This window comes from Oncorhynchus mykiss, chromosome 23 (assembly GCF_057628025.1).
Source record: "Oncorhynchus mykiss isolate SJ-2025 chromosome 23, ASM5762802v1, whole genome shotgun sequence".
NCBI lineage: Eukaryota > Metazoa > Chordata > Actinopteri > Salmoniformes > Salmonidae > Oncorhynchus > Oncorhynchus mykiss.
This window is the reverse complement of record NC_143044.1, coordinates 38,023,837-38,036,248: the sequence shown is the minus strand read 5'-3', so window position 1 is coordinate 38,036,248 and position 12,412 is coordinate 38,023,837. Positions and strand designations below refer to the sequence as shown.

The window sequence follows — 12,412 nt, the reverse complement described above, 5'->3', positions numbered from 1 at the left end:
GTTTGAAAGTTGAGAACTGTCAATCGAAAGTGTTACACTTGCGAGATGCTTTCATCGGCAACAATCAAGTAAACTGTCAATCAAATTATATGCGTGAGATGCTCTCATGCTCTGCTCTCATCAGAAACAATCTTTAGGAGTGATTGATCTTGATGCACAGAAGTTACAAAGTCAATTTATAGTATTTATCTCTTAAGATACCTGTATTTTCCTACAGTATACAAATGTAATGTATCAGAGGAAAGTCAGGTACATGTAAATCATTTCAAACAAGTTAACTGTAATGGAGGCAAAGCAGCACATGTTAATGTCCATTTCGTTGGTGTTTTTATTCCTGCAATCATGTCGAAAACACAGACGTAGAATTAGCTCTGGAAGCTGAGGTAAGAGACCATAAATTCCATAGGGAGTGACAGAGAAAAGTAACTGACATTCTCTCAGGCTTGACAGGACTATGTGTACATTGACATAATATATTTACAGATTTATACTGTATGTAGGGAAAATGCTGTTTGAATCTTAACAAAATATACTTTTTGTGATGCATATTTTGTGATGGATTGGCTTTAATGCCCAAATGAAACCAAGTCTCAAGCAACACGTGACAGACATTCTCTGATCACGAACACTTTTTCAATTGGGTATCCCTGTGCAGTTGTTGGGAATGGGAATTTTAACACTCACAACAAAGAACACTTTAACACCCTATCTATGGCTTAGTCTTTGCAGAGTCTTGTGGCCTGCTGGCTTTTGTTGCATCTGAGTAGATGCATATTCCAAGAAGTCACCAACTCAATAGGCATGGTCGCCTTACCTGGCTTCTCTAGTGTAAGCCTGTTCTTGATGTAGAGGTACAACGAAAATCAGCAGACACTATAGATCTCAATGACCAGCTGTGACTATGACAGATCTATGATGACAGTCATGTCTAGTCTACCATGATTTTCCCACTTACAAGTGGAATGAACACGGTCCCAAACCAAACACAGGTAACAATAGTTGAGGCCAAATGTAGCTACACACCCACATTAAAACATTGTTCTTCAGACCACACACACACTCTTGGTAACCTCTTATAACCGCACTAATATCCCAATTTCTTCAATTATCTACCTGGTCCAAACTCTGTGGAACACATACATATTTATATCACTATACATATAAAAAAAGAAATTAATTAAAAGGACAGTGCTCAGAAGTCAGTCTCTGCAGGATGTTGAGTAAGAGAGACAGCAAGAGGGACGTTCATTATTGCAACACCCAGGACGTGACATCATCCTCCTCCTCAACCTCCTAAAATGACCAATCCTGGATGTTGGAATGAGCATGTGTGCTGACCAGATGCAGCTTTGTATTCTCTTCCTCCCTCTTCTTTGTCTCTCTCTCTCCTTCCGAAAGCCTCCCCTTTCCCCCGTTGGTTAAAGCTCTAAGGCTGTCTGAGTGACATCTTCATCACATTTTCACTGGAGCTGGAGGCATCATCCCTGGCATCCCACCTGACATCCCTGCGTTGGGTCCCAACAGGATCTACACAAGGAAGGGGCATTACAAAAACATTAGTTCATTTATTAATTGACAACACCGCAGATTCTAATGAATCATAACAAAAAAATGATTTACCCAATTCCAAATCAAAGCCCCAAAGGCTTTTCACGTAGATTGAAAAGTATAGGACAGGTATAGGCTATATGATTATATATCCACCTTGCTGTCTGAAATGCTAATACTTTTAGCCATATTGCTTTAATTTCAGAAGAACAAGAGCCTAGCTAGGACATAGTGGTAGGGGCTAGTAGTGTATTTGGAATTGAAGATGGTCTGTCAGGGAGATAGTACAGTACCTGTCTCTGCTGCTGTAGCTGCTGCTGCTCCAGCTGTAGTCTCTCAGTCTCAAACACCACCGGAAGGACCAGGATCATGAACGAGGTAGTACCCACCCACAGGGCAGCGCGGGAGAAACTGGAAGAGACATGGCGACAGGAGGTGAGATGAGAGGGAAAAGTGGGGGTTAAATAACAAACAGACATGAGATAACTACAGTAGATTTTTTTTTTTTTTAAGATGGTGTAACTGACTCTATTTGGAAAGACCATGGGCAGACAGGCAGGCAGACAAGATACTCCTTGGAATACAGAGCTGTTCAGAACTGTGAATGCAATATAGTGCTCCATCCACACAGCTCCTGTCATTATTGTGCATGGTGAAGCTCTAAAACGAGAGGTTTCAGACGTTTTCAGGAGAACACTCACCTGTACAGCTTCTTGGCCATAGTGACTGAGCTTGATACGGTCACCTCAGCCGCAGAACGCAGTGTATCAGGGAACATCTCGGTCAAACCCCACAGCCTCTCAATAAAAGTCTCATCCAGCTGAGGGGAGGTAGACAAGTTACTACAACACTGATAACATGTTTATTGTAGACCCAATGGAGAATGGAGGTATATAGTAACTACATTAATTAAGGATTTTCAAGTCCAAAAAGTAGCCAGCTATGTTGAGGTACTAACTAGTATTGAAAACCTTCATATTACTGAATGACACATGACAGTTTTAGACAATTCCTACAATGCATGTGCCCCCACCATGGGACAGTTTAGTTCATGGAGTTCAATTTAAGGTACAGCCAATTACAGTGCAGGTGACGTTACATGTAAAACAGCTATCCTAGTTGTGCACGTGATAGTTCGCTAGCTAGCTACCATGCTAACACCGGTGAGCAATTACTAGCATAACGACTGACCCTCAGTAGATGTAGCTAGCTAAATAGACATACCCATTCAAATGAAATTGTATGTATGATCGTGCATGACAGTTACGGGGTGACAGGTGTCAAGTTGCCATTCATCAATACCTCCTCATCTTCATCTTCGTCGATCTCGCCTTCTGGGGGCCGGGTATCGACTGGGCCCACAGCCGGTGATAGCTCTTCGATTCCAGCCATGGGAAACTGTTCTCGCGCCTCTTACCAGCCGGTGTGATTAGCAACTCAAAATGTACCTCAATCGGTGGAAGGGTGAATCAGTAATTTAATGTTTTATCGTTTAATTATTGCTTTTGCCCCGGCTTGCATAAATGTTGGACAGAAGAGGCGTGCATTGGTCCTGCGACAATCTGAGGTCACTCGGCTAAGCTACATGTGCGTTGGATGACGGGAAAATTTGTCAGTTGCCTGACTCTCTAAAATAAATGGCGCCCTCTGTCGTACGAGATGTCTTATTAGCGTGTATAATGATTCAACAAAACAACTGTATTTAAAAAAAAAAATGTGTTTAATATTAAGATACCGTTTTTAGTATTTATGTATGATGCATGCTGATCTCTTTGGCTAGTAATCCACTATAAGGAGAGCCTCAACATTTGTGATTTCAAAATGCAATGTATTCGAGCAAGGAATCAGACTCTCCCTTTCTACAGTATAATTGTAATTTCAGGGTTGTTGTTTTTTCACATTTATATAAAAATGAAAGTCATTTTCACCTACATTCACTAGGTATGCAGCTGACTATTAATTTGGAATGTCATTTTCCCTCATATATTTACCTTTTCCATACATCGCCTTTCTAAATCAATAAGAATATGAAAGGTCATCATCATGGAAAAGTTTGGGACTCATGGATTCCTTATTGTTTACATCCCGATCCTTTGCTTCCAGCTCGTACGCTGTGGGGGCGGGCGAGATCCACCCTCATTCCTTCGAGTTTACGTCATTGTTACTGTGTTTTTTGTGAATGAAAGAATCTAACCCCACCGAACAGAGTAATTCCGGGAAAAGGCGGACTGACATTTTGTCGATTATCTCACTTCGACTTAACACAGTATTTGACTTTTCTCCGTGTTTTTAAACATTTATTTATACAATTGTGTCGACAACTCAAAGACAGGCTGTTGGTACTCTCCAACGACATAGCTAAGGACAAGTAAGTAGGCAGCTGTTTGCATTTCGAGTTAGGCAGCCACCTAACTAGCATTGGCTAATCCGTGTTGTTGGCTAATGCTACTAGCATGTTGTTTAGCTAGCCTTGCAAAATTGCTACAAATTGGCAACAATGATACGACCACATATTCACTATTTACATATCTTAGATGCATGTCGGGTATTGTTCTCGATATGTGTGGTGTTTTGTATATCATTGTATAGGTTCTAATTTTTAAAGGTTTAAAGGAGCTATTTAAAAAAAATAGATGGCGACCTGCGCAGTTGCGATGGCGTGTGTTTACTATCGCATTGAGCTACCTCGACAGCTCCCTTCCAGTTTAAGGAAATGGGTGGATTTTTATTGAGAATTAAATGTTTACATAGGCACATCTTAAATGTGAATCTGTTAATAATGAAAGTTATCTTATGAAACATTCATATAATTTGAAAGATAAATATAGCTTTGTGTTTCTGCTTCTCGGCTAATTGGATTACACATTACAACTAACGTCAGAACTGTATTGTGTTATAACACTATTAGGCACAAAATACTGCTTTAAATGCAGAATTTACGGGTATCGTTCCATATTTAGTGAGGTTTAGCCCGTTAGAAACTAGCGGTGGGCAGCTTATTGCTGAATCACTATGACTTTATGAAATGGTCACATCGGTTTACAACGACGCCTCGTGGTAGGACAGACGTTTTTGAGTGTAAGGTCACTTCCCACGCATTTCGGGAAACAGTAAGGTCAAAGATCCACCGTAAACTCACCAGAGCCTTTATTTAGAACAATAATTATAATCCAGTCTAGACGTCTATGTTAGAGCTGAGTCATTCTATTTGACATCTATCAAGTTCTTATTGTGATCTCGTTCCTTATCCTAATTAGGGGAAGGGGATTTTATTGTTAATGATTGTAACAACACATGATAACCTACATCAAACGCAATAATAACTTCTAAAATAACACTCAAAACATAGCTGCCACTTGTCCTGAATAGATCAAATATTAAAATGTAAAAGATATCCTCCAAATACCAAGTTTCACATGCAAGAGTCCAATCCAGCCAGTGGAGGCTCCTCAGAGGAGGAAGGGCAGGACCATCATCCTCAGTGAAAATAAATGGAAACATTCGTTAAACCTTTTAGATAAAACTATACTAAAATATTCATACTAAATATATTAATGTCACCAAATAATTGATTAAAACACACTGTTTTGCATTGAAGGTCTACAGTTGCCTCAGCAGCACCAGGGTAGCACCATGGTGTAGACGGAATACAGTTATATTCCTTCGTCCTCTGGGTACATTGACTTCAACACAACCTAGAAGGCTCATGGTTCTCACCCCCTTCCATAGACCTACACAGTAATTATGACAACTTCCAAACCGATCAGAGCTCCTGCAGCATGAACTAGCATGTTGTCCACCCAATCAAAAAATCAGAGAATGAATCTAGTACTGAAAGCTACAGCTAGCTAGCACTGCAGTGCACAAAATGCGGTGAGTAGTTGACTGAAAGAGAGACCAATAGTTGAACAAATTCATTTCTTCCAAATTAAGAAGTGAGAGGTTGTATTTTTTTAAATTGTAACTTTTACTTAGCAAGCGAATGCAGCTCGCTAGTTTTAGCCTACTCAAACACCCAGCTCAAAAAGAGAGGGATGCTATGTTAGCAGGCTGGTTATCAAATACTGGAACTCTTCCAAGTCCAGGTAAGCGTTTGGTTTTATTTTATTGCCACCGGGGCCTGCCGGTGTAACTGCTGAACTGCTTTCTGACTGCACTGTACTGCATGATTAAAGAAGGTTTACTTACGCGTCAGTTCTAGTAGCTATGTTGACAATGGCGTGACAACGATGTATGCTGTGTGTAGCGGTTAGCGGTCATGGTATGAAGGTTTGGCTTGGAAAGGTTTTTGTGCCTGGCTATAGACAGCTGATGTACAATGAAGTCCACAAGCGAAGGGAAAAGGTGAGAAGAGGCGAGCACGTAGATAGTTGCAAGACTACAAAGGGAAACCAGCCGCATCGCGGACACTGACATCTTGCTTCTGGACAAACTAAACACCTTCTTCACCCATTTTGAGGAGAACATTGTGGCACCGACACGGCTCGCTACCAAGGACTGTGGGGTCTCCTATTTCCGTGGCCACGTGAGTAAGACATTTTCGCGTGTTATGCCTCACAAGGCTGTCGGCCCAGACGGCATCCATAGCCGTGTCCTCGGAGCATGCGCAGACCAGCTTGCTGGAGTGTTTATGGACATATTCAACCTATCCCAGGCTGCTGTCCCCACATCAAGATGTCCACCTTTGTTCCTGTACCTAAGAAAGCAAAGGTAACTGAACTATTGCACCGTAGCACTCACTTCTGTCATCATGAAGTGCTTTGAGAGGCTAGTTAAAGATCATATCACCTCTACCTTACCTGACACCCTAGACCCACTTCAATTTGCTTACCGCCCCCAATAGATCCACAGATGACGCAATCGCCATTGCACTGCACATTGCCCTATCCCGCCTGGACAAGAGGAATACCTATGTAAGAATGCTGTTCATTGACTATAGCTCAGCATTCAATACCATAGTACCCTCAAAGCCCATCATTAAGCTTGGGGCCCTGGGTCTGAACCCCGCCCTGTGCAACTAGGTCCTGAACTTCCTGATGGGTGCCCCCAGGTGGTGAAGGTAGGAAACAACACCTCCACTTCGCTGATCCTCAACACAGGGGCCTCACAAGGGCACGTGCTCAGCCCCCTCCTGTACTCCCTGTTTACTCATGACTACGTGGCCACACACGCTTCCAACTCAATCATCAAGTTTGCAGATGACACAACAGTAGTAGGCCTGATTACCAACAATGACGAGACAGCCTACAGAGAGGTGAGGGCCCTGGGAATGTGGTGCCAGGAAAGTGACCTCTAACTCAATGTCGACAAAACAAAGGAGCTGATCGTGGACTTCAGGAAACAGCAGAGGGAGCACGCCCCTGTCCACATCGACGGGGCCGCTGTGGAGCAGGTGGAAAGCTTCAAGTTCCTTGGCGTACACATCACTGACGATCATCTGAAATGGTCCATCCACACAGACAGTGAGGTGGAGAAGGCGCAACAGCGCCTCTACAACCTCAGGAGCCTGAATAAATTTGTTGTGGCACCTAGAACCCTCACACACTTTTACAGATGCACAATTGAGAGCTTCCTGTCGGGCTGTATCACTGCCTGGTACAGAAACTGCACCACCCGCAACCGTAGGGCTCTCCAGAGGGTAGTGCGGTCTGCACAATGCGTCACTGGGGGCAAACTACCTGCCCTCCAGGACCCCTACAGCAGCCAACGTCACAGGAAGGCCAAAAAGATCACCAAGGATAACAACCACCTGAGCAACTTCCTGTTCTTCCTGCTACAGGTGCATCAAAGCTGAGACTGAAAAACAGCTTCTCTCTGTCCATCTCAAGGCCATCAGACTGTTAAATAGCCATCACTCTGTGGCTTCCACTCGGTTACGTAACCTTGCACCTTAGAGGCTGCTTCTCCATATACATAGACTTGAAATCACTGGCCACTTAATAATGGAACACTAGTCACGTTAATGTTTACATATTATTGCTTTACTCATCTCATGTATAAACTGTATTCTATTATACTGTATTTTAGTCTGTCACTCCAACATTGCTCATCCTAATATTTAATTATTCCTTAATTCCTTTCTTTTACTTTTTAGCTTGTGTGTATTGTTGTTAATTGTTAGATATTACTGCACTGTTGGAGCTAGAAACACAAGCATTTTGCTACACCCGCAATAACATCTGCTAAACGTGAATGTGACATCATTTGATATATATATATACAACGAGCAAAGGGATCATTCTGTTTTCATGTGGCTGCTATGAAAGGGAACTCTGTTTGTGTGTTATCGTGTCTTCATTCTGCCGATTCTGCCGGTAAAAAATATATATTTTTAAAGTTAGACTGAAGTGAACAGAACAGGTATAAAAATTCACGTTTGCAACTGTTGGACTAATGATGACACCCTAGATCACCTTGATTACTCAAAATTCTAACGACCTGTGCACCTACGCTGTAAACTTTCATTCATAGACTAGGTTGTAGCAACCTCATGATGGGTATAGGGAAAATTACAGTATCATGTAGTAGCCTAAACCTATCACTGTTACATTGAGCTGGGTGAATGGAATATGAATGACATTATGCTGTAATAGAAATAAGGCTCGTAAAAAAAGCACCCCCCCCCCCCCCCCCCATCTTAAACGGCACCGACCGCCACTGAACCCAGCCCCTATGCTTTGAGCATTTGGAAATGCACAATATGTCCAATCTGTTAGGTTATAACTGTATTCATATTAGTTCAGTTCTGCTGTGAGTGTTAGGAAGTGGTTACTAGTGTTTGAGGGGAACCTGATTTGAGCAATGTGGGATGGGCACATGATAGACTTAACTTCCCTTCACCATTCCAGTCAGGGGAGAAATCTTAAACTATTAACTTCACTTTACTCCCACTTAGACAGTTGAATGATAGACCGCAGAAGTGTGGTGGATGTTTTTTCATTTCAAGGGAAGGTCTTCAGTCCAAGATGGAATGTCTTTATATCCTACTACACTGGTGTAGTAGGTGTGTGTGTGTATAAGGGAACACATGAACTTCATTAGATTAACGTTTCTCAAATGTAATCATGTCCTTTCTCTCACTCTCTCGTAGACCGTCTATAAATCTGTGTTTATTGGTGTCGGAGACACAGGATAAAGCCAGATCATGACGTCAGAAAGAAGCAGCAAAGCCCTGAAGGTAGAATTAGAGTTCATTCGATTGTAAAGTGCATGTTACACGCACGTCACAGCACTTTCTCTAAAAGAAAATGATACAACTCTCCATCCTTCTCCAGGTAAAGCGGGAGTGTGGAGAGAACGTTCCGGTGTTGTCGGACAGCGAGCTCATGTCCCTGTCTGTACGGGAGCTCAACTTGCACCTGCGGGGTTTGTCCCGCGAGGAGGTCCAGAAGCTCAAGCAGCGCCGGCGCACTCTGAAGAACCGTGGCTATGCTGCCAGCTGCCGGGTGAAGCGCGTGTCCCAGCGCGAGGCCCTGGAGCAGCAAAAGAAGGAGCTCCAGAGGGAGGTGGAGAGGCTGGGTGTGGAGAACGCAGGGATGAGGAGAGAGCTGGAGGGCCTAGGGGCCAGGCTGGCAGCCCTGCAGAGATTTGCCCGTGGGTTAGAGTCTGGAGGGGGCAACCTCCTGGCTACAGCCCCACGCCTCAACACAGCCTCTGTCATTACCATAGTGAAGACCCCGCCACAGGCCCACGTCCAGAGAGAGCAGGGGGGTTCCTAGGAGGAACCGACCGGGCTGGAGACAGACAAACGCTTGTACATGTACACTCATATACACAGGCACGTACATACACTCTCATATATATATATATATATATATATATATCACACACAGCTAAACACATGCACGCTTGGAGAGAGCAGGAGGATTGGAGGAATAGGACAAATAGGCACTTATGAAGCTCATGCGCTTCGGGTGACACAGACACACACACACACACACACACAGACGTACGGTGTTCACAGGCAGTGACAAATAGTCTCTAAACCCAGCCAACACACACTCAGACATGCGTGGACTTAAGGAAACACGATGGTTGACGAATCCAACTAAAGTACGACAGACGTGCAAAACAGGGACACAGACACCATCCGTGGACAAAGCCAGTCTTGCTGCTGGTGCTCTCTGTAACTGCTACTCAACAGGCCCGAGCCAGCTAACACTCTGCCTTCTGGCATGGCATCCAGCCCTGATACACAATGTCTGGGTTAATCAGACTCTTCCACCGCTTCTTCTAATGCTTTGACTTTTTAAATGGCATCACTATTGACATCTGTACACGTCTTGGAGTGTTGTTCCTCTGTACTTCTAGTGTGTCGATACTATTGTGCTTCACTGTGCTGCCGTGTGTAGTGGTTACATGGGTGTTTTCAACTGTACCACAGTGCACATTTTGGTTTGCTATTAAAAAAAAAACATCCTTTGCTTGTCTCTAGATTCCCCAACTTGCAGAAGTTGGTCATTGCTGGAAACAGTTGAATAATCAACATCTCGTAGAATGCTATGTCAATGCAAAAATCAATTGATGCATTCCTTTATCTGTTATTTTATAATGTTTATACAAGAGACAAATGTTTGAGCAAACGTTTATTCAGAGGTATTCTATTTTATGTGTATTTAAAGGATAGATATTACAAAGCTAATGAGTGCTGTGATGTAATGTATGTTTCAAATACCTGGATATGACTAGTTTGGGGAAATTCTCAAGTCTACTTGTTGTATGGAGTGTGACAATTATTTTTGTAATGTTTAACTTGTAATGAGCTGTTTTAGATATGCTAAAAGCCAACGGTCATGTTGCTGTAAGATGATTTTAGTATGTGTGTACACCATATTTGTACTAATTTCATAGTGAGTCGTGTGGCTTGTTGTAGGGATACTATTTTTCTATAAAGTACCAAGGTGATTGCGATGATACGTATTGTTATTTATGATAATTATTATTTTACGTTTTGTTTTCTGAAATTGCTCGAAAGGGAGACAAACACTGTAAGGAGAAAGAATGAAGGAAAAGAATGGTAGAAGAAAAAGAGATGGATATGAAGAAAAGATGTGGTGGTAGAGAGGATTTGGGAGGTGATTGAGGAGGTCAAAGAGAGAGGACAGAGATGAGTGGTGCTTAATTCACCTGAAAGCCTTGTAACATCCAGGATTTATCAATAAACCCCTGCTGACTCCACTAGACAGTTTGATTCGACATTCGGAAATTAATGGCAATATAAATTTAATCTGTCAATAATATGACTCATTATATTGTGTTGATTAATACTCCCTTAAGATATACTTAGCTATCTTCTCAATATCAATGTTGCATAGCATTTATCCTCTGTCTCATATAAGATTATTAATGTCAAATTGTGCTGGATGTTTTGTACAGCAAAACTAAAATGGTCTGTATTTATTACATGTATTTTTTCTATGGTGAAAATTAAGTACATTGTCTATTTTATATATTAACTGAAATAAATGTTGTATATATTGTGAATACAATGGAGTGATTGTGATCATTTATATAAATCAAAAACAACAGGTGTAGGTAGACCTTACAGTGAAATGCTTACTTACAAGCCCTTAACCAACAATGCAGTTTTAAGAAAATACATATTAAAAAAAAGTTTAAGTAATGTACAGGGGGTACTGGTACAGAGTCCGTGTGCGGGGACACCGGTTGAGGTAATATGTACTTGTAGGTAGAGTTATTAAAGTGACGATGCATAGATAAGAGTAGCAGCAGCGTAAAAGTGTGTATAGGGGGGGGCATGTGAATAGTCTGGGTAGCCATTTGATTAGATGTTCAGGAGTCTTATGGCTTGGGGGTAGAAGCTGTTTAGAAGCCTCTTGGACCTAGACTTGGCGCTCCGGTACCGCTTGCCATGCGGTAGCAGAGAGAACAGTCTATGAATAGGGTGGCTGGAGTCTTTGACAATTCTTAGAGCCTTCCTTTGACACCGCCTGGTATAGAGGTCCTGGATGGCAGGAAGCTTGGCCCAGGTGATGTACTGGGCCGTACGTACTACCCTCCGTAGGGTCTTGCAGTCAGAGGCCGAGCAATTGCATACCAGGCAGTGATGCAACCAGTTAGGATGCTCTCAATGGTGCAGCTGTAGAACCATTTGAGGAGCTGAGGACCCATGCCAAATATATTCAGTCTCCTGAGGGGAAATAGGTTTTGTCGTGCCTTCTTCACAACTGTCTTGGTGTGCTTGGACCATGTTAGTTTGTTGGTGATGTGGACACCAAGGAACTTGAAGCTCTCAACCTGCTTCACTGGTAGAGGGTGAGGTGAGTCCCCTTTCACCCCTTACAATGCAAAGCACATTGACGACTTCAAAAAAGTAATATAAATCAAATTCCTTAAGTCAGTCATGACTCAGTAGCGGTGTTGGTAAACTATCAATTATGACCACTGTTAAATTGTAATGGCTGACCATGTCACACAGCTGATCATGTAGCTGTTGATCACGCTGTTTTTGCCAGTTCTTCCCCACTGGTAGGTTTCATAATGTATGAGAGGGAAGCAAAAAGGAGAAGAATGAAACCATAGTGTATGTACAACAGCAGGGAGCGGTTTCTTTAGGGAACTACAACTACTGTTGACTAGGGAGGTTAAAATAACTTTCAGAAGAGAAAAGCAGATATAATGTTCATGTCAAATTGACTTTCAGAAGAGAAAAGCAGATATGTCTCCCCATAAGATTTCCCACTCTTTCACTTGTGATTTGGAGCTATATTTATCATAAAATCATAAAACATCTAAGAAACAACCAAGTTCTAAAAATACAATTTAATATGAAATAGCATAATAATGACAAGACTCCTTTAAAACAAATCTAAATATCTTTATTTTCTCTTGGCCTAATATTTTT

General features: G+C 42.2%; 2 protein-coding genes and 1 long non-coding RNA gene across 4 annotated transcripts in view; 2 read left to right on the top strand and 1 right to left on the bottom strand.

The window, feature by feature from the left end:
• The window catches only part of LOC149972588 (uncharacterized), a 439,554-nt gene that overhangs the window by 308,823 nt on the left and 118,319 nt on the right, over positions 1 to 12,412 (top strand). The gene's annotated exons all lie outside the window — the stretch shown is intronic.
• LOC110502886 (mitochondrial import receptor subunit TOM22 homolog) lies at positions 311 to 3,071 on the bottom strand. Its single transcript, XM_021581232.3, has 4 exons — positions 2,851 to 3,071; positions 2,250 to 2,368; positions 1,842 to 1,959; positions 311 to 1,527 (listed from the first exon to the last, which is right to left on the bottom strand). The coding sequence occupies exons 1-4, from the start codon at positions 2,938 to 2,940 to the stop codon at positions 1,453 to 1,455; spliced, it is 402 nt and encodes a 133-aa protein (XP_021436907.1). The 5' UTR covers positions 2,941 to 3,071; the 3' UTR covers positions 311 to 1,452.
• On the top strand, positions 3,691 to 11,031 carry maff (MAF bZIP transcription factor F). 2 transcript variants are annotated; one of them, XM_021581230.3, is made up of 3 exons: positions 3,691 to 3,916; positions 8,639 to 8,725; positions 8,823 to 11,031. In XM_021581230.3, exons 2-3 carry the CDS (start codon positions 8,693 to 8,695, stop codon positions 9,264 to 9,266), a joined length of 477 nt encoding a protein of 158 aa, XP_021436905.1. In that variant the 5' UTR covers positions 3,691 to 3,916; positions 8,639 to 8,692; the 3' UTR covers positions 9,267 to 11,031. The 2 variants fall into 2 exon arrangements, with proteins under 2 accessions (XP_021436905.1, XP_021436906.1); XM_021581231.3 differs by having other exon boundaries at positions 3,745 to 6,258.